Here is a 25,631-nt window from a genome sequence, read left to right as displayed (position 1 = left end):
CATCCAGGCTCAGAGCCCAGGGCCGGAAGGGCAGCGGGCTAGCCTTTGTCTGCAGTGACACAGAACAGGCTGCTGTCCACCCGGAGGGGTCAGGAGACCCAGGAGAGGGTGGGCAGCGGGCACAGCCGTCCCAGGCCTCCTCCAGCTCCAGCCCCACGAGGGCGTCAGCAGGGAGGCTCCCATCTGCTCAGCACCAGCTCCTGGCCTGAGGTCAGACCCACTGGTGGTCCTCCCAGGCAACTGTGCGGGCTGCCCAGCACCCCCACCCTGGCCTCTTGGCTAGTGTGGGCTCCCCTCAGCTTCTGTGCCGCCGATGCCACATGGAGGCACCTCCCCCACACACAGGTCTCATGAGCCATGCCCAGGGGCCTTGGCACGGAGCCGTGGGCTCAGGCCTTAGGAGTCCTGATCTCTGTCCCTGCCAGGAGCACGCATGCCCTCCGCATGCAGGGTCCAGGGTGAGGGGTCTCAATGGAAGCCGGTGTTACCCCCGTCTTGTGGGCATGTGCGTGCTGGATGTTGTCTGCATGTCCCAGGAGCACAGCTTGGCTTTGATGCTTGTGTTGTGGAGTCTCCAAGTCCCTTCTCCTTGGGGTTCTCCCCTGTCTGCCTCCCTGCGTGCCGATCATGGAGGGGTGGACGTGCTAGCGGGCAGTGGCTCGCTGAGGTGGGGGCCCTGTGGGTCGAAGGCCCCCGTGCACTGAGCCAGGGGCGCCCCCAGACTTCCTGCCTCCTCACGCAGGAGGCCCCCGTGCCCTGAGCCAGGGGCGCCGCACACGTCCTGCCTCCGCACGCAGGAGGCCCCTGTGCCCTGAGCCAGGGGCCCCCACATGTCCTGCCTCCGCACACGCAGGAGGAGGTCCAGGCACAAGGTCTGGGTTGTACCGTTAACGAGAACTGGAATGAAGGGAAGTTTTCTTTCTCAACCGTTTGCTTCTTACGATGGGAAGAAAGCCTGGGAATTTGGTAGGCTCCGTTGGAGGGACTGAACCTGGAGGTTCTTTCATCCAGTCGTTTGCCAGGTCTTTTGCAGAGATGGGGGTGGTGCTGGGTGGGTGGGTGGTTCATGGGTGCCCACGTCCAGGGGTGCCCAGGGGAGGGTGTCTCCTGCCAACTGCTGTTCCCTCACATGGGTGGCGTGCTGGGCACGGGGCAGCACCTCCTGCCAAGACTGGGACCTGCATTCTGTACTGACCCCTGGGCCAGGGGCGCTTGTCCAGCTGGTGATCACACTTCACGGGAGCACCCCCAGCCCCAGGTCTCCATCTGCCACAGGGACAGGGAGGGGAGAGCCTCCTGCCAAGCTCTGGTACCCTGGGGCTCCTGGTCCTGAGAGCTGGTGCCCAGGGAGCTGGCTGAGCTGGGCCTGGGTCCCCACCGGCAGGCCTGCCTGGTGCAGAGGCTTCTCCCTGGGTGGCACCCCCGGGCCGCTGCCCTGCTGGGTGTGCGTGTGTGGACTGCTCTGCAGAAGAGTCGCTCTGTGACTTCAAGCTCAGGTTTGGGAGGATGGCTTGGAGAGGGTGCCTGCCCAGGAAGCAGGGCAGGGGGCACCTGTCTGCCCTGTGGCTGGGGGAGGGACCACACAAGGCCCAGGACCAGTTCTGCCCGTGGGATCCAGGTGGAGGTGAGAAGGGGGTGCTCTCCCAGCTGCCAGTGGAGCACAGACCAGGGTGGATACCAGGGGGCAGAGCGGCACCAGCTGAGCCGCAGGACCAGCCCTGGCCCGGGAGGAGTGGGTAGCTCTCCCCTACCCAGGCCCGGGGACTCTGGCTGCCTTCTCCACCAGCGGTCAGGACAGGTGATCCTGGAGAGGCTGGGCTCTGCCAGAAGCTGTGCAGGGCCTGTGGGCGCAGTACAGTAGCATGCACACAGAGCCTCCCCCTGCCCCTGCAGTGGGCACCAACTTCAGACTGTTGAAGGGAAGTCTCAGCCTGACGGGACGGTCACCCCCACCCCCTGGCGGTGGCCCGGGCTGCTCCTGTTGCATCCTGGGGGCACAGGCAGCCCACCCTCTCCTGGGGCCCCGGGGGCCAGCAGAGTGGCTCCAGGATGGGCCAGCTGCCTGCGCGCCAGGCAGCCCAGAGGGAGGAGCGGATGGCCTCAGGCCGCCCCTCGGGGCTCTGGACCTCATGCGGAGACGCATTCAGGCTTCCTGCAGGTCGGCGGGCCCTGCGGTCAGGGGTCCAGGCCGGCACCCGCAGGAGGGCGGGCGCTGCAGAGGGCAGCCCCGCCCCTCAGGGAGGCTGACTGTGTGTTTCCCTGTCTCAGCCCCGATGAGGAGTCTTCCCAGAAGTTCATTCCCTTCGTCGGGGTGAGTACCGCCCAGGCAGCCGTCGCCTTGCCCGCCATCCTGCTGCCCAGCTGCTCTGCTGCAGGGCGGCCGCGATCCGCCAACGTGATCAGCGTGTCGTCGTCTTCATGCGACACGGTCCAGAACCTTCTTCAGTTGGAGCAGACGACTTGCCTTCGCATCCCTCCCGCCCTAAAGTCTCTCCTGCATCGAGTGGGGAGTGAGCCCAGGCGCTGCTAGGACTGGACTTGTGGAAGCAGGCGGCCTGCCTGAGGGCGTGGGGCCGGTCCTCAGCTCTGTCCTGGGCAGCGGGGATCAGTGTCAGGCTCGGCTCTTCAGGGGCCACCCAGGGCCGGCCGTCCTCAGGACAGGCCTCTCCTGGGGTCTGGGGCAGAGGACTGCCTCTGTCCTCTGGGAGCCTCAGGGCAGGCTTGCTTGGCTGGAGCGTGGCCTGTAAGTTGGAAGGTTTTACTTTGTCCCTTGGCCAAAGAGCCAGGGCTGCCGCCTGACGGCCGGCTGTGTGTCCACGGCCTGTGGCCCCACTGGGGTCTCCAGCCAGGGCATCTGCTGGGAGAGGCACGCGGCAGCCAGGCAGGTGGCAGGGCCTCTAGGCCGCTCGCTGTGCTCAGGCTAGGGGTGGCTGCTGGCTGTGCTGGGAGGGAGCGCGTCCGGGGCTGTCCTGCGGAAGCTACTGTGGTGACCGCCGGGCCTGTCCTGCTGGCTGCACGTGAGCCGCCGCCGTGTGACCAAGGCCGTGGTCGTCGTCGCGATCTCTTTCACTTGACACAGCTCCCACCCGGTCGGCGTGGGCCGGGACCCCTGGCAGCCCATGGGGAAATGGAGCAGGCCCTGCAGCCACCTTGGTGCCCCGCTGGGCTAGGCGCCCTCGCTCCAGCACCTGACTCGCCGCTGCCTGTGCCTGGCCAGTCACACGCACATGTATTTTGCTGAGGCCAGGGTGTGAGACCTGAGAGGTTCACTCAAGGGGAGAGGGTTCCTCTCCTGCCGGAGGCCATATGCATCCTGAACGCTGGTCACAGGTCAGGGCCAGGCCAGTGGCCAGCTGGCCGGCAGCCTAGGGCCTCTGGGGCCTGTGCCTTCATCCCGGGACTGCAGGATGGCCAAAGCAGGCTGCATCTCGAGGGCGTCTCCCAAACACACCATCTGCAGAGGGCGGGTCCTTCACCAGGGCCTGTGGCACAGCTGACCACATGGACGGTGGCTCCCGTGAGCCCAGCTCTGCCCCTCGCACTGAGGAGCTCGGCCCCGGCTCGGCCCCAGAAGTTCCGCGGGGCAGGGGGATGTGGCAAGTGGGCAGCGGCGGGGAGCAGGTCCCTACCAGGGTCTGGAGCCCCGCTCAGCAGCTCCTGTTGCCTCCTAGGTGGTGAAAGTGGGGATAGTGGAGCCATCTTCGGCCACGTCAGGTGACTGCGTTCTCCAGGCCCCGGGCTGGGGTGGGGTGGCGGCGGTGGGGGTGTGGCGGGTGGCAGCCCCGGTGCCTGTCTGCTGCAGGGCTTGTGTTCACCAGGAGTGGCCTCCCTTGTCCCTGAGGCCTGACAGCTCCTGCTCAGCTTTGGGGGAGGGGGTCCTCCGGCTTCCCACACGTGCTCCCCCAGCCCATAGCTGCCTGGCCTCCCTGCCATGTTTGGGTGCAGAGGGCCGTGAGCTGCCCAAGCAGAGCCGTGGGGGAAGCTCAGCACCGCCCCCAACTCCTCCCCTAAGGTGACTCAGATGACGCGGCCCCCTCGGGCTCCAGCGTGCTCTCATCCACCCCGCCGTCCACGTCTCCTGCGGCCAAGGAGGCCTCGCCCACCCCGCCCTCCTCCCCGTCGGTGAGCGGAGGCCTGTCCTCCCCCAGGTAAACGCAGCCACGCAGAAGTGCTGCCCCGAGCACAGTAGGGATGGGGCTGAGAACCAGATGGTTCCTTGGGGTCCCTGACCGCACCCCAGGCTGCCTGGAAGCAGAGGGTCAGGGTAGCCTTGCAGGGGACACAGTGGTGTCGACAAGGGCTCACTCAGACAAGTGAACAGGGGTGCCCTACTGTTCAGTCCTGGCCTGATGTCTCCCCACCTGGCCCCCTGCATTCCTGGGGCCGGAACTACAGAGTCTATAAATATAGGGTGCTCTGGACACAGGGAGTTTTGGAAACTCGGATGTGAGTAGCAGACCTGGGATACAGTGGGTGTGGTTATTGGCAGCCCCTCTCGGGTGTCCTCAGGGCTCTCCTGAGCAGAACCCACCCAGACAGGACTGCCACAGGGTCGGGGAGGCCCACCATAGGACCCCCTGGGGCCTGCACCTATGAGGGGCAGCTGGCCTGGGCCCTCCAAACAGAGGTGGTTCCCGACATCGGGCAGCACAGGCACCAGAGGGCACCCGTTTGCCATGCCAGCCCGGGGTGCTGCCGTCCCCTCCTGAGGACGGAGGGGTGAGCCTCCCTCGTCTTTCACAGCCAGGGCGTCGGCGCTGAGCTCATGGGGCTGCAGGTGGATTACTGGACGGCAGCTCAGCCTGCAGACAGGAAGAGAGACGCGGAGAAGAAGGACTCGCCCACCACCAAAAACACACTCAAGTGCACCTTCCGGTCTCTCCAGGTCAGCAGGCTGCCCAGCAGCGGCGAGGCCGTGGCCACGCCCACCATGTCCATGACCGTGGTCACCAAGGAGAAGAACAAGAAGGGTGAGGAGGGGAGGCGGGCTGACCGTCGGGCCTGGGGGCCGCTTCGTTCCCACACCCCTGGGCAAGGGCCCGCTGGCGGGCGGGTGGTGGCGGTCAGGGTTAGCGTGGAAGGAGGGCCAGAGGAGCGTACGGCCTGCGCTGCCCCCAGCCCTGAAGGAGCAGCAGGAGCACAGCACGGCCCCCTTTCCTCCTAGTGATGTTTTTGCCCAAGAAAACCAAGGACAAGGACGTGGAGTCCAAAAGCCAGTGCATCGAGGGCATCAGCCGCCTGATCTGCACGGCCAAGCACCAGCAGAACATGCTGCGGGGTGAGCCGAGGCGCCCCCGCGGGCGGGGGCGGGGCCTGTGATCAGTGGGCGCGGCTTGGGGCGGGGCCTGTGTCCAACAGGAAACGGAAGTAAACCGGGGCGGGGCGGGGCCGCTTGTGGAAGTTACCCTCCGGAAATGCTTATTTGGCTGTGATGTCATGTTACGTAGTCTGCGCTCAGAGCACACTGGGGCCAGCCCGCCTGTGTGTGTGGAGTGGCTTTTCAAATTCTGAGAAATAATTTCTCAGTCCTTTCTGCTTTATGTCAGAATTTTTATAGAAGATATTCTGCGACTGAGTGGTTGAGAACACGGAGCTCTCGAGTTCTCTCTTTTCCGTGGGCTTGGGTTTGACTACAGTGGCCCAGAGCCAGCCTTTCTCTTGATTTTCTGGCTTAAGTGGAGGGTATTTCAAACCCAGTCTGCAGACCCCTCCGAGGCAGACAGGCTGTGGACACCAGCTCCCCTGAGGTGGCTGGGGAGAGGCTCTCGGGCCATGGGGATGGGGTGGGAGCAGGCGGCAGGAAGGCCAGGAGGGGAGCTGGGGGTCCGCGACCTCCTCCCGCAGGGCCGGTGAGAACCAGCGAGTGTCTCCCGGGAGCCTGGGGGTTCCCACGGGTGTCAGCACCCCCCACCTTGTTCTCGGCCGCGGCCTGGAGCTAGGGGCAGGCGGGTCAGGCGGTCTTGTCCCCACAGTCCTCATCGACGGCGTGGAGTGGAACGACGTCAAGTTCTTCCAGCTGGCGGCCCAGTGGTCCTCCCACGTCAAGCACTTCCCCATCTGCATCTTCGGACACTCCAAGTCCACCTTCTAGCCCCGCCTGCCGGGGGGCCGTGCCAGTTTCTGCTCTGCAGCCCCACGATGGCCGCGGCCGGGAGGGCCCAGCTGCTTTTCTGTTCACACTTCAGTTTACCACAGAGACAGACCCTTAAAACCCCAGAGAGAAACAGTCTTAAGTATGAACGCGCTCACAACCTGGAGACTAACGGGGCGGCCCCCACCGGGAGCCCATAACTGCTCTGCTTATTAACCAGAATGTCCTGGCGGGGGTGGGAGGGCAGGCGGGATCACGGAAGGTGTGTTTTGGCCTCAGGACTACCCCCCCCCACCCCGACCCAGTCCCCCCAACAAGAAGGGTTCTTGCCTTCGTGTCCTGTCCTTTCTGAAAGCCAGGACTACTCTGCTTCCTCAGGGAGCGGGGGTCCTGCGGGTGGCCCCATGGACCCCAGGCTGCCTGTGCGCAGGCAGCGAGCTGGGGGGCCAGGGGCCAGAGGCCAGCCTTCTGTCAGGGACGTCCTGAGCGGAACACAGAGGCCAGTCAGCCCCGCCCTGGGCCCCCCGCCCACCAGCTGAGAGGGCCCCAGCGCCGCCGCCCACTCTGGATCCCAATGAACTCCAGCCGCCAGGGGCAGTGGAGGTTTTATAGTAGTGGATATTTTTAATGCTTTTAAATACATGTTATAATGTAGCTGCCAAACAGACGTTGCTCTTCTGAAATCCCAGCAGCCCCTGAGGACTGAGGCAGAGCCAGCCGTGCCGCCCCGGTCCCACCCCCGCTCCCCGCGCCCTTCGCTGCCCCCGAGGCACCGCTTTGCTTCTGCGAGTCATCCTGCCCCGAACAAAGTTGCCGCCTCAGCTCCACCGCCTGCCCCAACACCGGCCCCGCCTGCTGACTGGGGGTGTCTGGGCCAGGCAGTCAGGTGTCTGTCACCTGCACCACTAATGTGGCCAGTGAGGCTCAGGCAAGTGGCCAAACCGTAGGGGCTCAAGCCCCGTTGGAGCCATGGGTGCAGCCGGGGCCCCGCCTGTCTAGGCTAGGCTCCTCAGAGCAAGGGATTTGGGGTTTGGGTCCCCAGGGCGCAGGGAGTGGGGGGGTGAGTGGAGCACCCTGCCATCCCCCTCCCTGTGCAGTTAGGCAGTGGCTGTCCTGACCCGAGGCCCGGGTCCCTTCCAGTCCTCCTGCTCAGCCCCAGCCCTGCCCCCAGGACTCCCCAGGAAGAGCCCACCCGCTCCACCTGGCCACTGTGGCTGCAGGCCCGGGGTGCCCACCCAGGGGCTCTGAGCCCAGTTTTCTAGGGCTGAGAAACACACGGGCTGCGCTCAGAAAAACAGTGCCAAACGCAGCCAGGCTGCAGGTCTTCCCCGCTCTGTTGGAGGACAGGACTTCCAACAGCCCGTGGCAAGGAAGGGTCCCCCTTGGGGGTGGAAGACAGTCCATTTTTCTTACCTGTGACCTACCTGCTTACCTCCTCCCCCAGGTGGCTGTTCAGGGTGTGAGTGTCCATGGCCAAGAGCCCTGGGTCTAGCAGGTGGACAGATCTGAGCATGCCCTTGGACCAGGGTCCTTGGACGGGAAGGACCTGGGTGAGAGTGTAGGCCACTGAGCGGAGGAACCCTTGGGCAGCTTGTGCAGTGTCCACCTGTGTCTACACCCAGCAGCTGCCTGGGACCCGTGAGTTTCCCCGCCCTCGTTCCCACCACTGGCTTCAGGGCCCTGAGTACTGCTCCTTGAGTTTCCTTTTCAGAGGTCACACTCAAAAGGAGGTGTGGCTGACATGCCCTTGACTTGGCTTTCCAGCTGCAGAGCTAGTTTTAGAGGAAGGGGCCAAGAGGGGCTGTCCCGTCCCATCCAGCTGTGAGCTGTCTTCATACCAAGGAGGAGACACCCAGCACCTCCACCCTGGGCAGGTCACACTGTTCGTGGGCCCCGGAGGTCATACAGACAGCCCCAGCCACCATGACTCACTTAGAGACCTGGGCTCCGGTGCCTTGGTTTCCCCATCATCTAATCGGGGATGTAAACACTTCCCCTGCCTACCTCATGGAGCTGTTTTGAGGACACAGATAAAAGCACTTTGTCCCTCAAAGGAAGATGACTCAGAAGCCAAAGCTGCCTGTGACTGAGGCGCAGCCCTGAGTGCACGGAGGGCAGTGTTGGGGCAGCTTGTGAGGAGTGCAGGGCCCAGACCGTGACCCCCAGGACAGGAGCAGCCCCTGCAGAGCAGGAGTTCTCCGCCCACTGGGTGACCAGAGGTCACTGGGACTCAAATGCTAAGCCACTCGTCTCGTTCAGGCAAGGCCAGGCTCCTCACGGGCCTGTGGCACAGTATGGGCAGGCTCCACCCTCACTCAGGCCAGATGGGAGGTCAGCTCCAGCCCTGTATCCAGGCCACTGCTTTCTCCCTCTTTGTGTCAAGTCCCTAGGGTCACCGTCTCCTCAGGGCACGCAGGCCAGTGTCCCAAGTGTCATGGCCGCAGCTCAGGGAGGAGAGGGGCGGCAGGATTAGAGCGGCCAGGGCCAGCTAGGCTGCGCTGTCCTCGCTGGCAGATACCAAGACCTGCCTGGCCTTCGTCCCAGGACGCGTTCCTCATGACAGGACTGCGCCGCTTGCTCCCAGAGGCCAGTTGCCTGACCCCTACATGTGTGCTTTGATCCCCTTCTAGAGACCCCTCCTATCCTGTGGCGGAGAGGAAGCTGAGTTCCTGGGGGAGGCCTCAGGGGCCGGGCTTAGGGGCCCCTTCTCTGGGTCTGGCGCTGCAGGCCAAGGGGCACCGCTGCGTTCCTGCAGACCCCGTCCAGTTTTTGTGCGTTGTTTGGTTTCTAGGATGTACGTGTTGCTAGCTTTTTTTTTTTTTTTTAATGGAAAACAGGATTAATGTAAATAGCGTTTTTGGGAAACAGATTATAATCTGTCACGTATGTGACCACGTGGACTATTTTAAGGTGCTGATGCGACACTAATAAACCCGGGGAGCACTCCCAGGCCCTCCCTCGCCTGCTGTGTGATTCCTCTCGAGCAGCCTCGCCCCTCCATCCGTCCAGGCGCGGGCGCCGCCCGGTGTCCAGGCACCGCAGGCCGACCTTCCGAGGCCCCCACACGCCGCGTGGACCCAAGGGGACCGGGGGGTCGGGGCGCGGACAGCTGGGAGCATCCCCGAGGAGTGCCTCTCCAGGCAACGCGGGGCCGGGACTCCTCGCGGCCCCGAGATGAAGCTCCGGGTCATGGACGCCGGGGCGGGACAGCGTCCGCGTGGACAGCGGAAGCCCGGCCAGCCCCTGAGGATTGAGGCCAGAGCGCAGGCGCGCCCCGAGCCGGAAGCGGAAGCGGCCGGGCGGAAGCTGTCGAGCGGAAGTTTCCTTAGGCTCGGCTCCGCCTTCTCGGACCTTCTGGAACCGCTGTGGGCCCCACCCTCTGACCCGCCCGCCACAATGGGCCCGCCCCGCTCCGCCCCCAGTGTGCCCGCCCCCTCCTCTCATCCCCTCCCCCGGGTACCCCCACAGAAGCCAGCGGACCCACCCATCCCCCGCCCCTCCCTACAGCGTGTGTACCCCGCCATGTGTGTACCCCACTTCTCCCTGTCTTCGTGCCCCCGATGTGTCCCGCGCCTCCCCGACGGTCGCTGCACCCCATGACTCCCTCCCCTTGACCCTCTCTCCTGTTCCCTGACCCCTGCCCTGCCATCCCTCCGCGGAGTGGAGACGGGCGGGCTGCCGTCCGCTGCGGCCCCTTCACGCGTAGTCGTGCAGGTGAAGGGCACGGATCCTGGGCTCTGGGGTGTGGCCTGGCGTCGAGGTGAGGTCACAGGGGTCCGGAAGAACAAGGCGGGGAGAGCTGCGGGGGGCCCCTCCTTTCTCCCCTGGTCGTTCTGCCCGCAGGCAGAGTCCCCAGAAGCTGCCCATCCGAGGAGCTGGAGCCACGGTAGGAGAGGGGACGTTCCTGGGGGAGCCTGAGCGGGGGCAGGAGCAGGACGATGGCTGCAGCTGCCCTGGCCTGGGGTGACCATGTGGAGAAAAATGGATGCAGGAGCAGGGGGACCGAGGACACCCTAGGGGATGGACCCTTTGGGGGCTCACTGGCTGAGGTCACCCAGCACTGTCTGGCCAATGGCTGGAAGCTGAGCTCAGCAGACCCTAATGTGACCTTCCTCTGCCTGAGGAGCCCAGGTAGCTGTGGGGACTTCGCCCCAGAGGTGCAGGCCAGCCACCCAGGGGGCTGCAGATGGACAGCAGGGAGTGTTCGCTTAAGGTTCTCTTGAGGAAGAAGGCAGAGTTGCAGCCTTCCCAGGAGAAGGAGCAGCCTTCCCAGGAGAAGGGGCAGCCCTCGGGGCCACCAAGCCCAGCGATGGCCTGGGGCCCACCAGGTGCCCAGAGCAGCAGTCAGCAGGAGCCGCAGACTGAGGACTGGGTAAGCTAGAGGGGGCTCCTCTCTGTAAACCTGGGTCCTGGCGGGCGAGTGTGGGTGGAGAGAGGGCCTCTGGAGCCCGGGGAGGGCCAGAGGGCATCTGATAACAAGCAGGTGCTGGACTGGGGGCCACGCAGAGTGTCAGCATTCTATCCCCCAGAACCCTGGGTGGGCACCAAGGTGGGCGCGCCCCTTCCAGCCTCCCACAGCTGTGGGCGGTCCACCTCTGTGGGCCACCCCAACCCCGGCTGCCGCCACGTGGAGGGCGCCTGGTCGGGGGAGGCTCTGTGCACAGCCGGGACAGTGTCCTACTGACCAGGTAGGCGGGCAGTCAGCAGGAGACCTGTCAACCAAAGTCATGACTGAAACGTTCCTGGAGGCCCTGCTTGGTGCTGGCCCCAATGTGGAGGAACCCGTCTCACCCCAGCCGGCCAGGTGGGCCGCTGTCCGGTCACCGTGCAGCCCCACGTGCACAGGCCGCTGCTCCCCTGGCCCCGGGCAGCTTCCCAAGCAAAGGAAGCCAGGCCCCAGAAGTTCCGCACAGCTCCCTGTGCTTCAGGGTCAGAGCCAGGCCTGATGGGTCCAGGCTGAGGCAGGCCAGGCCCAGTGGAGCTCGTGCAGCCGTGTGTTTGGACCCGTCTGGGGGGGTGTCTGCAAGGTCCCGGGTTTCTGTGGAAAGGCCGTAGAGGAGGGAAGCGGGCTCTAGGTGCCGTACCAGCTGCGCCCCCGCCCGAAGCCAGCCACTGCTTGGTTTCTATGTTGGCTTCTATGAGGCCAGCTTCTTAGGACAGGCCATCTAAGACATAAACACACAAGCGTGTTGCTTGTCAGGGGCGAGGACTTCTTGGGAGGGGCCCTGCGGACGGAGGGGCTGGACGACGCCTGGACAGGGGTGACCTCCTGCGTTTGCAGTTCCAAGAGGTGGAGGTGGCTGTGGGGGAGGGGTGCATGGGGACGAGGCCGGGAGGCGGCACAGCGGAGGGGGTTCTGGGGGAGGCAGAGAAGGGGTGCAGACCCCTCTCCACAGACTGCCAGGTTTCTGACTTGGGGGCAGGGAGTCCCGCAGGGTCCCCCAGCCTTGGCCGCCCTGTTGTGCTCTCCTGCCTCATCTCTCTACTGCTCCCCGGCCGCGGGCAGCGTCAGCCGTTGGCTGTGGCCTCGAGGGTGCGCTTGCTCACTCTGACTGTCCTGCTGCGTCCGTCCTCTCTGTCCCTCCCTGCTGTGCCGTCAGCAGGGAAGCTCCTCCTCCAGTCTCCCCACATCGGGACGTCATCGTCTTTCAGGGACGAGCCTGGCTGACAGAGGTCAGCCTCCCAGTCCCTTCTTCTCCGGCCTTCCCGGCCCAAGCCCATGCTGGGGGACACATGCTCACAGGGCAGTCTCCTCAGGCTGAGGCCCGGGTCTGAGGAGACAGTCCCCCCCAGCGAGGGTCCCCAGACAGAGGGCCTCGCACAGAGGGCCAGGCACGCCTGTGCCCGTTCGCCTCCCAGCAGGCCCACCAACATGGCTGCAGAGGACCCTGAGAAAGGCAAGAACCCGCGGCACCCGATTGGGTTGGATGACCGGCCCAGAGGAGGTGGTGACCCCTGTCCAGTGTGGCCATGGGGCGGGCAGAACAGAGGGGTCAGCTCCCAGCTGCGCGGTAGGGGGCGGCTGAAACAGGAAGCTGCCCTTGCGGCCAGGCCCCAGCCCGCCAATGTTGCTATCAACTCTTAGTCCCTGGGGTAAACGTGAGGAACAGCTGAGGGCACCAGACATTCTGAGAAGATCTCTATCGTGAAAGAGAGCAAGACACCTGGAAAAAAAAAAAAAAGAGAAGAGCCACAGTGCCAGGCGGGTCAGAGCAAAGCTGGAGGTGGGTCACCGTCCCCAGCGTGGCCTGCACCTTCTCAGAAGTGTTGGCCCAGCAGCCGAGCAGGGGGGACGGAGCCGGCACCGTGGGAGACGCGCCTGCGCCCCGTTGGTGCGGGGGGTGCACTGGAGCCCGTCCACAGCAGACGGTCCAGGAAGGGGGTGCAAGCGACCGCTTGGAAATAAGCAGCCCTCGCAGACAGGTGCTGGGAGACAAACGAGTGAAAAAGGCACGTTTGACAACCGGAATAGACTTAACAGGAGATAACGCAGACCTGTTTGAAAGTTTAAAACACCACAGAGCGTTACCAAGAGACTTGGTAATGGGAAGACACCATGTTCTTGGAGAGCACAACTCATTGGCACAGAGGGTTCTCCCCGGCATTTCACAGCCCACTCTCAGTAACGGTACAAACTGGTAAACCTACATCGTCCCTTTCTTCTTGGGCAAACTGGTCACGTGGAAGAATAAGCGTAGGTGTAGCTCTAACAGGTGTGAATTCATATCATAAAACTTCAGTTATCAAACTATAGTGTCCTGTCGTGTCATGAGTAACAACAGAGCTGAATAGGAGATCTAGAAACTTACTCCAGTGGGTGCAGACACTTAGTGTAAACTGAAGATGGCATCTCAAACCCATGGAGGGGGGGGTGGGGGGTGCAGGATCTTAGTCCCCTGACCTGGGGTGGGACTGGTGCCCCTGCAGTGGAACCATGGTGTGTTAACTACTGGACCACTGGGGAAGGCCCATGGATGTTTTGGTGAATGCTGAGACGGTGTGTAGCTGTCTAGAAGAAGAACTTGTAGGCATACCTCTCACTGAGTACCAGGATGGAGGTGTCAAAGTTTTAAATGTACAAAAAATAAAACCATAAAAATGCTAGAGACTTCCCTGCTGGTCCAGGGGCTAAGACTGTGCTCCCAACGCACGGGGCCCAGGTTTGATCCCTGGTCAGGGAACTAGATCCCACATGATGCAACTAAGACCCAATGCAGCCAAATAAATAAAAAAAATAATAATTTTTTTTAAAGTGGTAGAAGAAACCCTGGACAGATCCCTCTGGCCGTGGAGTGTTAGTCGCCTAGCCATGTCTGGCTCTTTGCGACCCCATGGACTGTAGCCCTCCGGACTCATCTGTCCATGCAATTCTCCTAGCAAGAATACTGGAGTGGGTAGCCATTCTCTTCCCCAGGGTATCAGACCTCATCCAGAGATCGAACTTGATTATCCTACATTGCAGGCAGATTCTTTACCATCTGAGCCACCAGGGAGACCTATGACCATGGAAGTAGAGGTGACCTTTCCAGTCAAGCCTTTGCGACCCCATGGACTGCAGCACACCAGGCTCCTCTGTCCTCTATTAGATCTCCCGGAGTTTGCTCAGGTTCACGTCCGCTGAGTCGATGATGCCATCCAACCGTCTCATCCTCTGTTGCCCCTTCTCCTCGTGCCTTCAGTCTTTCCCAGCATCAGGGGACTCTCAGTCTTCTCCAGCGCCATAGTTGGAAAGCATCAGTTCTTCGACGTTCAGCTTTCTTTATGGACCAGCTCTTAAATCCATGCATGACTACTGGAAAAACCATAGCTTTGACTATGTGGATCTTTGTTAGCATAGTGATGTCTCTGCTTTGTAATACATTGTCTAAGTTTGTCATAGATTTCCTTCCAAGGAGCAGGCAGCTTTGAATTTCCTGCCTGTGGTCAGCATCCACACTGATTTTGGAGCCTAAGAAAATAAAATCTGTCCCTGCTTCCACTTTTTCCCCTTCTCTTTGTCATGAAGTGATGGGATCAGATGCCATGATCTTAGTTTTTTGAATGTTGAGTTTCAGGCCAGCTTTTTAACTCCTCTTTCACGCTCATCAAGAGACTTTTTAGTTTCTCTTCACTTTCTGCCATTAGAGTGGTATCATCTGCATAGCTGAGGTTAATACTTTTCCTGGCAATCTTGACTCCAGCTTGTGATTCACCTAGCCTGGCATTTTGCATGATGTACTCTGCATATAAGTTAAAGAACCCTTAAAACCCAACTACAACAAAAAACCAAGAATTTGACTCAAAAATGGCCAAAAGGCTTGAATAGACACTTCTCCAAGGATGCACAAATGGTCAGCGAACACATGAAAAAAAGGCTCAGCGGCCTTAGTCCCAGGCCCAGGGCCAGGGCAGTGCAAATCAGAACGCAGTGGACACCACCTGAGTCTTGTTAGGATGGCTGTAACGATTTTTAAAAAGGACAAGTGCTGGCAAGAGTGTGGAGAAACTGGAACCTCGTGCTCTGGAGGGAGTGTGAAATGATGCAGCCGACGGAGTTTCCTCAGAAAGTGGAGCACAGAAGTATGGTGTGATCCAGCAATTCCAATTCCGGGTAAATAGCTGAAAAAAATCCAAGGCAGAGAAACAAACAGATACTTGTATATCCACGTTCCCGGGGGGATGCAGTGGAGAGTAACCAAAACCTAGAAGCAACCCAAGTGTCCTTGGACAGATGAAGGCGGTGAAAACAGAGCAGAGCATAACTCAGCCCTCAGAAGGAAGCACACTGTGACACACGGCACAACGTGGGTGGGCCTTGAGGACACAATGCTGAGCGAGATTCGCAGAACACAGGAGGACAGACACGGGCCCATGCACAGGGTCCCTCGGGTCAGCTTCAGAGAGAGAAAGTAGAGGAGTGGGGTAGGGGCTGGGGGAGGAGTGGGAGCGAGTGTTTCGTGGGGACAGAGTCTCGGTTTGGGGAAATGGCAAGTCCTGGACATTTTGTTGGTGACGGTTGCACAACAGTTTGGATGTGCTTATGCCAGTGAGCTGTACACTTAAAGATGGTCAAAGTGGTCGATTTTACGTTACGCGCATTTTATCACAGTAAAAAAAAAAAACCAAAAACAAAGCATAAAGGGAGGGAAAGAAAAGGAACAAGAGGTCATCTGATGGTGCATCATGTAGTCTAGCTGTCTGCAGGGAGCAGGGGGAAGCCAAAGAAGCTCCCCCAGGCCCAGAGGTGGAGCTTCCTGGAGTCTGTCCCCGCCCAGGAGGAAGGGCTGGTAAATGGGGTGGCCCCGGGGAGTTAACTGAGGACACAGCCCAGCGGCTCGGATGAATGGTGGGCGGGGAATTAGGGCTGGAGGCCGAGGTGAACTTGAGCGCGAGTTCCAGGACAGGAGAGAGGCTGAGTGAGGCCGAGCTGGCCCTGCAGGGCTCAGGGCCAGTCTGGGCTGGATGGATGCCCTGGGCAGCCGGGGCCAGCAGGTTGCAGAGGAAACAGCATGACCGCGAGGAAGCCCGAAGTCCATCCCTGCCCCAGCACCACCCCCAGACAAAGGACCCGCGTGAGGCTCAGAGGGGCACCTGACACAGCGGACAGCAAGCGGACCGTGGGCACACACGCGCACACATCACGCATGCGCACACCACACGCGCACCCATCACGCATGCGCACACCACACGCGCACACATGCCTGCAAGAGAGGCAGATGGTCCCCAGGATGCACAGGCTTTTCACAGAAAGGGAGCCAGAAAGAAAACGAAAAGATATTTGATATCAGGGAAATAAATTGATGAAGATGCGAGAGGCCAGAGTGTTGGACAAGACGCGCGGGGAGCCGGCGCCCCTCGGACGAGAGAGCCCTGGGGCGGCCCAGGCCGGGCCTGAAGAAGGCCAGACTCCAGCCGCCCCACAGGAGCGCGCACGCGGCCCAGACCCGCCTGTGTCCCTCCCCAGAGCGGGGGTGGTTCGGGTGAGGGCTCCCGCGGCTCCTGTGCTGCAAGCACAGCAGTGCCACTCGCGGGACGAGCCCCGGGAGCCCACGTGGAGATGTCTCGAAAGCAGGTTGCGGGAGCATCGTGGGGGAGCACTCTGTGCCCTGAGGCTCTGGTCACACAGCCCGGCCCTGCGTGGTGTGTGGGCTCGTCGAGGAGCCTGCCCGGGACCAGATCAACGCGGTTTCTTGGGGGAAAGACTGGGAGCAAGTATGGCACTGTTCATTTTGGATCATAGATTCCCAGGTTTTAAAATACACTTTCCTGTGCATGTTCTCACGTGGTTACCGTCCCAGTTTTGAACCAAACGCGTGCCTGAAGCCAGGCTGGGGCAGGACAGCCCTTCCACTGGCAGGGCCTGGCGAGCGAGGTCTCCCTGCAGTGGGCACAGGCCCCCCCTCACCTGCGGCGACTCGGCTGCCCCAAGCACAGCCAAGGCCATCGGGCCCCGAAGCCCCTGGCCGGCAGCACGCACAGGGCGGGGACGTCACCGTGCAGGCTCGCCTGGTGGGGAGATAGCAGAGACCCTGAACCCTGCTGATCTGAATCCATGTTACAGAGGGCTTTTCAGGACCCTGAAGAGACTAAGAGCAAAGGAAACTCTAAAGTGAGCCTGGATCTTCCCTAATGAGGGTTCGTGGGTAGGTGTCCCCACGCCCAAGAAGCGAGTCCTCTGCGTTGACGCGGTCCTCACAGCCCAGAGCATCACCCTGGCACCCGTGCCGGTTGACGAGGCGGGGAAAGGAGAGGAGCGATGCCCTCTGACTGAAGCACAAGTTGAAAAGTCCAGAAGTAAATCCAACCACACGGCAAACTCCGCGACCACAGAGGGTAGCCTGGTGCAGGACCGCAGGGGCCCCGCCCTCAGCCCTGCCCCTGGCATCCAGGAGGGCACACGGCACATAGCAGGTGCTCAACGAGCATGCCCTGAGTAAGTGGACTTGCATGAATGCAGGAAAACTGTGGCCCATGGATGAAGTGATTGGAAATCTCCTAATTATGTTCACTGAACTTCCCTGGTGGCCCGGTGGTTAAGACTCTGCACTTCCACTGCAAGAGGCGAGGGTTTGATCCCTGGGTGGGGAGCCACATGCCCACAGTGTGGCCAAAAAGATTTTTTTTTTAAGCAAAAACATTTTCTTCATTAGCAAAAGAAGGAAGATCACATGATTATTTCAATGGATGTAGAAAAATAATGTTGATATATTCCAGTCTCCTTCCTTAGGAGAAAAAAATAAAAACTATCCATTCTTAATAGGTAGGAAGAAATGGACATTTCTGTAACCTGGTGAAGGGGAGCCGAGAGCCCACCGTGGTCGTGTTTCCCAAAGCGGCAGCTCGGCCGTCACTGTGATGCCGCTGAGACAGCGCATGTGGCCTGCACCAAAGTCGGGGGAGTGGAACGGGCCGTGGAAAGACCCAAAGAGCAAAGATGAGCAGTCATTTGCTGTTTGTTCTTCAGTTGCTCAGTTGTCTCTGACTCTTTGCGACCCCATGAACTGCAGCATGCCAGGCTTTCCTGTACTTCACCAGCTCCTGGAACTTGCTCAAACTCGTGTCCATCAAGTTGTTGATGCCATGCAACCGTCTCATCCTCTGTCGTCCCCTTCTCCTGCTGCCTTCAATCTTACCCAGCATCAGGGTCTTTTCCAGTGAGTCGGCTCTTTGCATCAGGGGGCCAAAGTATTGAAGCAGTCACTATCTGTAGCCAATATACTATCTACCTAGAAAGGAGGATCCATTCACTTTAGCAACAGGAACCAGGGTTTGTAAATTCTAGGAATAAGTCTTCTTGTTCTTGTTTGATGCCCACACAAAGGACACTGTAAAATGTGGCTCAACAGCAGAGAACTCCTAAGGAAAGTTTGTACCATGTCACTGCGTGGGAAGATTTAGGGTTTTCAACCTGCCAGACTGCCCCAAAATGAATAATTCAGGACAATCCCAACTTTAAAAAACAGTTTTCATGAATCTTGAAAATTGTATCTCAAAGGTATGCTTGTTTCTGGCAGTGTATTAGTTATCTGTTGCTGCGTAAGGAAAATCTCCAGGACCCAGCAGCTTCAGCTGGTTGAGTTCAGTTGTGTCCAACTCTGCGACCCCATGGACTGCAGCACGCCAGGCCTCCCTGTCCAGCACCAACACCTGGAGCTTGCTCAAACTCATGTCCATCGAGTCAGTGATGCCATCCAACCATCTCGTCCTCTGTCGTCCCCTTCTCCTCCTGCCCTCAACCTTCCCAGCATCAGTAGCTTAGAACAGTAATAAATATTCTCATCCCAGTTTCTATAGATCAGGAAACTGGGAGTTGCTTAGTTGGGTGGCTTTGGCTCAGGGCCTCTTGAGGTTATTCCAAGACACCAGTGAGAGCTGCAGTCACAAGGAAACTCAAGAAAAGCTGGAGAAGGTGCCTACCCGGTCTGGCTGGCAGGTCAGTCCTTGATCCCTGGTGCTGACTGAGCAGCCCTTGGAGACCTGGGTGAGCGGGCACCACAAGTTTCAGTGGCATCACAAGACTGGGAAGTGAGCGCCTCTGAACAAGTGGAGGGGACATGGGCTAGAAACAACACCCGATTGAGCCAGAGGAAGGGGGCAGAGAAAGGCCCTGACACGGGCAAGGCCAGCAAAGCCGGAGACACAGCGGCAGGAGGGGCGGCAGATTCAGTCGAGTCAGAGGCAGCCGTCGTGAGAGTGGACTGAAAACGGCACACGGCCCCGCCCCCCGCCCCGCCCACACGCAGCCGGTGCGGGGGGGCCTGGGGCGCTCTCCCGGGCGGGAGGGGCAGGCGGCACACGGTCTGCCTTAGTTCAGAGGCCTGCCGCTGCCAGGCTCGGCCAGTGACCATGGGCTCCAGGGTCAGGGCGGGTGGGAGAGGAGCAAACAGTGGGGTGCCCGCATGAGGGGCTTCCTCTATTCAGGGCTCAGAAATGTGCAGAAGGAAACAGCATCGTTGCAGAGTAACACCACCATTTGAAAAATAAAGATTTAAAGTTTTTTTACTTGGAAGAGAAACCAGGCAAGAGTTTCAAAACAGGAGCAGGGCCTGGCTCGCCTGCTCTGAGCAGAGTGGTGTGGCACTGGGACGGACGCTGGCCAGGAGGCCCGTAGCCCGCACAGACTACCCAGACGCGGACCCCAGGCTGAATCTGGGAATTTAATCCCCAGTGGGGACACACTTTTCAGTGAATAGCATTGGGGTGGGTGACCGGCCATCCATCTAGAAGATCCCCCAACCCGTCAGACACACACAGACACACGAGCTGCAAGTTAAACCAATCCAGAAATGCCCGGAGAAAGGGGGCCGTGGTGAGAGTCCAAGGGGGAGATGCCCAGGCTAGGCCAGACCGTAGAGTAAAACCCCGACAAACCTGACTGCTGAGTGTGAGGCTGGCACAAAGACAAAGGCCGGCGTGGGATGGGCTGGGGAATGCCTGTAACACTTGGAGCATACGAGTGTCTCCCATCCAAACGTGTGAAGAGAGGCTTCAGAGCAAAGAGAAAACAGGTTTTAAAACTGAGGAGAAAAGTGTACTGAGTCTGTGGACGTACACAGTTCACTAAGAGGCAGCAGGGACTGCCCTGGTGGTCCGGCGGCTGAGACTGTGTGTTCCCATGCAGGGGGCCAGCTTCGACCCCTGGCCAGGGCTCTATTAATAGACGCCACAGGCCACAGCCGAAACTGGGCGCAGCCAGTGTAAACGAATATTTAATGGAGAAGAAGATGGGCACTAAACACGGAAAGATCGGCAAAATGACGAAGGTGGAGTTGACGACGTGAGGAAGAGTCGTTCTGCTTTAATGGTTTTTCAAAAAACCAGTTTTCGATCACGTCGTTGTACTTTTTTTTCATTCTGATTCACTCGCCAGTCTTTGCTAATTCTGTTTTGAAACTTTGAGAGTACCTCTTTCGTTTTTGTTTTCCTAGCTTGAATTATTTGCTCGGTCTCTTGTTCCATGGCTTTTTCCCTAATTTTCCAGCATTTAAAGCTGCCTTGTGTCCTCAGAGGCAGCGCTGGCCTCCCTCGTGGCTGGCTGGCAGGAGTCCTTCTTGTCCCCTCCTGAGAATCGGGTCCCCTTCCGCTCCGGCTTCCGTGCCCGTGGGAGTTCCTGCTGCGGGTTCCCAGGCGGGCCCACGAGGGGTCTCCTGCCCACGGCCTGAGGCTTGGCCGCTGTTGGTAACAGTGATCCCGTCGGTGAGCACGTGGGCCCCCGTGCGTGCCGTCAGGTCGCTCCAGTCCGTAATGCCCGTCTCTCCTCGTAAAGCTGTGCGCCACTCTCGATATCCCACGTGAGCACAGAGCTGAGAAGAGCTGCCCACCGGCCCGGAGGGCTCAGTGGAGCCTCCCACCCTGGGGACACGCATTCGCTGTCTTCCCCGCCCACAGACACCTGCCTCTCCGCAGGTCCTGCTGCCGCGCGCCTGCTCCCCAGCGACCCTGGCCCGGAGCCGAACATGGGCAGCTTCCCTCCGCTGTGAGCGTCACCTCTCAGGCAGCTCCTGTGTCTCCTGGAGGTGATGATGGTGCCCTCCTGTCCCTTCTGCATCTTCTGATCCCTCCCAGACTTCCAGCACAGCTGTGGCCTTGTCTCACAAATGCGTGGCACCCCAGGCCCCGGGTCTCGCTCCCGCTGGGTGGGCTGGGCCCCTCCCCGCCTCTGGGAGCTCCTCAGAAGGCCCCGCAGGTGCTCAGTTCCAACTGGACGGCGCTGAAGACACTTTGTTCTGCCTGCACAGCTGAGTGATGCTTGGGTGGGGACACTTCTAGCGGGAAGCCACCTTCCCGCAGGACTTTGGGGCCATGGGCTCTCCCAGCCCTGGGGACTCCTCACCCCCCACACGTGCCCGTTTCTCTCTGCCTGGTTCTCAGATGTCCCTCACTGTCTCCTCTCTCGGTCCTGTAGGAACCCTTCGAGCCTGGAGCCTTGCCCCTTTGTGGGGTGTGTGCGTGTCCGTGTCCGTGTGTGTGTGTGCGCATGTGTGTGTATATGTGTGCGCGTGCCCGTGTGTGTGTGTGCGTGCCTGTGTGTGCGTGTGTGTCCGTGTCCGTGTGCATGCGTGTGTGTCCGTGTGCGCATGTGCCCATGTGTGTGCGCGTGCCCGTGTGTGTGTGTGCGTGCCTGTGTGTGTCTGTCCGTGTCCGTGTGCATGCATGCGTGTCCGTGTCCGTGTGCATGCATGCGTGTCCGTGTGCGCATGTGCGTGTATGTGTGTGAGCGTCCGTGTCCGTGTGTGTGTGTGTGTGCGCGTGCCCGTGTGTGTGTGCGTGTCCGTGTCCGTGTGCATGCATGCGTGTCCGTGTGCGCGTGTGCCCATGGTGTGCATATCCGTGTGTGCGTGCCCGTGTGCATGTGCGCGTGTCTGTGTGTGCGTGTGTCTGCGCGGCCCCTCTGTTCTCTCTGAAAGCTGTCGTTGGCTGTTGGGCCTGCATGTCTGATTCTCCCGTTTCCTCGCGTTCCCTCCCCTTGGCTTTTGGGGTTTGCTGTGGGTCCTGTTGGCCTTTGCTGTGATGATGCTCTGTGACAAACGACTCGACAGCAGACTTGTCTGTCTGCTCACAGGCCAAGGTTGGCGGGTTGGTGCGTCCCCTGCATCTCACCACCGGAGGGCTCCCCGGGAAGGCTGTGCTCGGGTGGACACACGGTCACAGAAGGGCCCCCTCAGGCCACATGGGCCACCCCCGTGCGCTGCCAGCATCCTCGGACCCACCCCACATCACAGGGAACCCCTGTGACAACGCCTAAAGGCACTGTGGGCGCCAGTCACGGGGCAGGGGGCGATGCGGGCCGGCAGGCCGTCCCCACCCCCCAGTCTTCTACGGAAGCTTTGGTTCCGATGCCACATTCTAACATTGAAGAGCTCGTCACTGCCCTCGCAGCAGCCCCTCTTCGCTCTGTCCTCTTTCTGTCTCATGAGTCCGTGTCGTCCAGGAGGCGGCGGGAGCGGGGAGGTGGTACGCTTCCTCCCACTCCCGTCGGAGCCTCTCGGGCCCCGGCCAGTGGCTCTCCCCTGTGTTTCTCAGACCATGGGGGCTGCCCTGGCTGCACCCAGGGGTGGGCCCGTGGGCTGGCTGGAGGCTCCGTGTGCTGAGGGCAGCCCCACCAGCAGTCGCGAACTTCGTGGGGTGATCGGGCAGGTTTCTGGCTGCTCTGCGTTGGACGCCCCGGCTCTGTAGGGCTCTTCTCTGGGGCTGGTCTTTTTCCCCAGAAAGGACCCCTCCCCTCTCATAGGTGGAGGGGGTGCTTAGCCAGGCTGCCAGGGTTCTTGGTGCAGAGTGGGAAGAGGGGCTGGGGACTTCACTTTATTCTTTTCCTTTTTTTTTTTTGCTTAAATAACAGAAATATATTGTTTTGCAGTCTGGAGGCAAGAAGTCCAAAATCTAAGGGCTGGCTCCTCCTGCTGACTGTGCCTCCTGGGCCTGTCCACGCTCCCTTCCCTTGTGTTGCTCACACTATCTTCCTTCTGTGTGTGTTTCTGGCTCCAAGCGTCCACTCCCCCCACCACATCCTGACCATTTTGAAGTGTAAGGTTCAGCAGTGTTAAGCACTGGGCTGGCCAAGAAGTTCGTTTGGGTTTTTCTGTCCCATGGAGACTGGACGTCTGGGCCAGTCTGCTGTACTCGCCTCACCGTGAAGCCTGCAGCGGCTTCCATCCTGCCGCTCTGAAACTCTGTCCCGGTTAAACCACACCCGCCCCTCCCCCAGCCCGGGCAGCCTTGGTGCTGTGTTCTGACTCTGCGAATCTGGTGACTCCAGGTAGCTCACGCGAGTGGACTACACAAGACCTGTGTTCTCGTTGCCCATGTCTCTGAGGTTCATCCATGTTGCAGCTTATGCAAAGCGTCTTTCCTTTTCAAGGCTGGATGATACTCCGTCGTATGGATGGGCCACACGAGGCTGATTCATTCATCCGCTGATGGGCATTGTGGTTGCAGCCACTTGTTGGCTACTGTGAACAGTGTGGCTCAAACACGAGAGCAGAAATATCTCTTTGACTTGCTTTCCATTCCTTTGGATGTATAACCAGAAGTTGGATTGTTGGGTCATATGGTAGTTCTATTTTTAGTTTTTTGAGGAATGGGGACTGAGTTTGTCTTAATCCTCCTTTTATTTTTAGCTTGGCACCTACCCCAGCCGCCATGGCACTCCAGAGGGTGACCTCCTGGACCCCGCAGGGAGGCAGCCAGTTGGCCCCTGACTGGGCAGAGCGGGAGGAGCTCCGGAGCCCTTCAGGGACAGCCCACCTGGGCAGGAGTGGGGTGCGGGTCCTGCAGGATGCCTCCCGGCCTGTCCCGTGAGCCTGTGGAGCCCTGAGCATCATCTCCCCCAATGCCTCTCTGTGGGCATTTCAGAGGGGCCTGGGAGGAGGCTGACCTTTGGGCCCATCTTTCTCAAGGCACCCACAGTCTGGCTGCCTGTTCTGGGGGCCTCCCCAGAGGGTGGGCAGACTGTGCCCAGCCAGGAACAGGCACTAGCCGAGGGCCACGACCTGTGCTGTAACAGCCCCCAGCATCCAGAGGGACAACCCACGCGCAGGAAAGCAGGGCAGGTGCTGGCCTGGGTGTCCAGGTGCTGAGCCACTGAGCAAAGCCATGCACTGCCCGAGCCACGAGCTGAAGCTCTGCCCGCCCGCCGGCACTGGGGTGGCTGAGCGCACCGCCCTTTGTCGGGTGCAGAGGGTTGGCGGGTGCGGGACCCCGGGTGGGGCCGGCGCAGACCCCTGCCTTATCCCCCCAGGTGTGCGAGCCGCAGGACAGCTGGCGCCGGAGCCGCCGCCGCTGGAGCGTCAGCATAGATGAGCGCCGGAGGCTGGCCGTGCTGGGCCGCGGCGAGAAGCTGGGCCTCGCGGGGGCGCCCCCCTCCTGCAGGGTGCGGGGAAGCGCGGGAGCGCCGGGTCCCGCCCCTCCCGACCTGGTCCGGCCCCGCCCCTGACCCCGCCCTCCCCGCAGGACCTCGCGCGGATAGTGGCCCAGCTGGTGTCCGAGGACGTGGACAAGGACGTGCTCTTTCCCCACCCGCCGAGGTCCTCCGAGTCCACCAACGCCTTCCAAGCCTTCCTGGTCCGGAGCAAGCCTTTCTGGCACAACGTGGCTCTGGAGGCCCCGGCCTCGAGGTCGCCGCCCTTCTAAGAGCCGACTCAGCCCAGTGTTTTGTCTTCCGGAGTCTTTCCTTCGGGTGCTGGGGAGGCGGGCCCTGCGCCCTCCCTGTAGCCCTCCAGATAGCCGCCACCGGCCCGGGGATACGAAAACAGGCCTGGGAGGACGTCTGGCTGCCCCCTCCTCAGGACACTCACCCTTGGAGGTCACCTCTGGTTGGGGTGACTTGGCCCAGCCCAGCCTCCAAGAGGCCACCTGGAGGGTCTGGGGGACAGGGTAGAGTGGCCCTCCAGGATGGCCCCCTGGGCTGCCAGCAGAGGGTGCCCATCCCCAGCAGGGCCATCCTCCTGGGACCAGCAGCAGTGGGTGGCCTGGGAGGGCGTGAGGCTCTAGCAGCTCCTCTTCTGGGCCTGCTTCACAGACAGCTGTCAGCAGCCCAGGTGGAAGGGGTCGGGGCTGGGGAGCCTGGCCCCTGAGGTGACTGGGTACCTGCCAGCTGGCGGGCTACAGTCCATAGGATTGCAAGAGTTGGATACGACTGAGGCGACTGAGCACGCATGCACGTGGGCAGTGCGTGGAGCAGTGAGGTGGGGCCACGCTCCCAGCAGGGTGGAGGTTTGGATGTTTGAACTGCTCGGTGCTGGCGCCGCCCAGCCCAGGAGCACCGGGTACTGGGCAGGCCCATGGGGAGGCGACGTGATGCGGAGAAGGCCAGAGGCCGTGGGGGTCAGGGCGGCTCCCACACAGAGGGAGGCTTCCTGGAGGAGGTGGCGCTGTCCCTTCTCTGCACAGGGAGCTCGTAGGTGGACCAGGGCCCAGGAGGCAGGGTGGGCAGGGGCCTGGGTAGCTGTGAGGGGCTGGCCCTGGCCTGCCGTGGTGTCTGCCTTTGCGTCAAGTTCAGGGGTGGGCAGGAGGCTTCTGAGCTGCAGGTGACAGTGACGTGGGGCTGCATCTGGGGAGACCAGGCTGGCAGCAACGGGAGGTGGAGAAGGGGAACAGGGAGGGGGTCACAGGAGCCCAGCCCTGGGGCAGCGGGAGGCTGGCATTGGGCGGGTCATCTCCTGCACTTGGTGACTAACTGACAGCTAGGGGCTGATGGGAGCAGTGGGTGGGAGGGGGGCTTTGGGCAGAACGAGGTGGTCCACTCCACCTCCAGGCCCAGGATGTGGGCAGTGCCCAAGTTCTGGCCTCGCTCGCTCAGAGAGTCGGCTGCTGAGATGACCCTAGCTGCCCGTCCTGGCCTCCTGCTCTGCTTTACCTTAAAGCTCAGCACAGGTTCCTCCTCCGGGAAGCCGTCCAAGATCACACAGGTAGCCCCCCAGGCTGCACTCTCTGAGGTCCCGAGTGTACTGTTGTTCCAGCCTGTGGATTTCCCAGAATCCCCAGGGTGCATGGAGAGGCCCAGGGATTGTGGGGGTGGTGAGTGGGACTAGGGTGGGGTGTCCTAAGAGGTGGGAGAGGAGTG

The 25,631-nt window shown here is 61.0% G+C and overlaps 2 protein-coding genes across 14 annotated transcripts in view; both read left to right on the top strand.

Moving 5' to 3' along the window:
• Positions 1–9,047, top strand: part of PACS2 (phosphofurin acidic cluster sorting protein 2) — a 64,950-nt gene extending 55,903 nt beyond the window's left edge. For 5 of the 8 annotated variants that reach the window (XR_015149335.1, XM_086362646.1, XM_086362644.1 and 2 more), the window contains 6 exons: positions 2,269–2,311; positions 3,672–3,714; positions 4,013–4,148; positions 4,744–4,970; positions 5,165–5,278; positions 5,973–9,047. Coding sequence is in view for 4 of the 8 variants with exons in the window: in XM_086362646.1 (XP_086218772.1) it covers positions 2,269–2,311; positions 3,672–3,714; positions 4,013–4,148; positions 4,744–4,970; positions 5,165–5,278; positions 5,973–6,091 (682 nt within the window). In the remaining 4 variants the exon portion in view is untranslated. The remainder of the gene's footprint in view (positions 1–2,268; positions 2,312–3,671; positions 3,715–4,012; positions 4,149–4,743; positions 4,971–5,164; positions 5,279–5,972) is intronic. The other 3 variants (XR_015149334.1, XR_015149336.1, XR_015149333.1) reach the window with 1 other exon arrangement.
• Positions 9,048–9,399: 352 nt separating this feature from the next.
• Positions 9,400–24,218, top strand: TEX22 (testis expressed 22). 6 transcript variants are annotated; one of them, XM_086362673.1, is made up of 4 exons: positions 9,400–9,977; positions 10,223–10,463; positions 23,808–23,939; positions 24,020–24,218. In XM_086362673.1, the coding sequence occupies exons 2-4, from the start codon at positions 10,278–10,280 to the stop codon at positions 24,197–24,199; spliced, it is 498 nt and encodes a 165-aa protein (XP_086218799.1). In that variant the 5' UTR covers positions 9,400–9,977; positions 10,223–10,277; the 3' UTR covers positions 24,200–24,218. The 6 variants fall into 6 exon arrangements, with proteins under 6 accessions (XP_086218799.1, XP_086218801.1, XP_086218800.1 ...); XM_086362675.1 differs by having other exon boundaries at positions 9,417–9,805; XM_086362674.1 differs by having other exon boundaries at positions 9,431–9,851.
• The last annotated feature ends 1,413 nt before the right edge of the window (positions 24,219–25,631 follow it).

This window comes from Bos grunniens, chromosome 21, assembly GCF_055505025.1.
Source record: "Bos grunniens cultivar Pamir isolate PY7600 chromosome 21, Bosgru_T2T1.0, whole genome shotgun sequence".
Taxonomy (NCBI): domain Eukaryota; kingdom Metazoa; phylum Chordata; class Mammalia; order Artiodactyla; family Bovidae; genus Bos; species Bos grunniens.
This window is presented reverse-complemented; position numbering and strand designations above follow the sequence as displayed.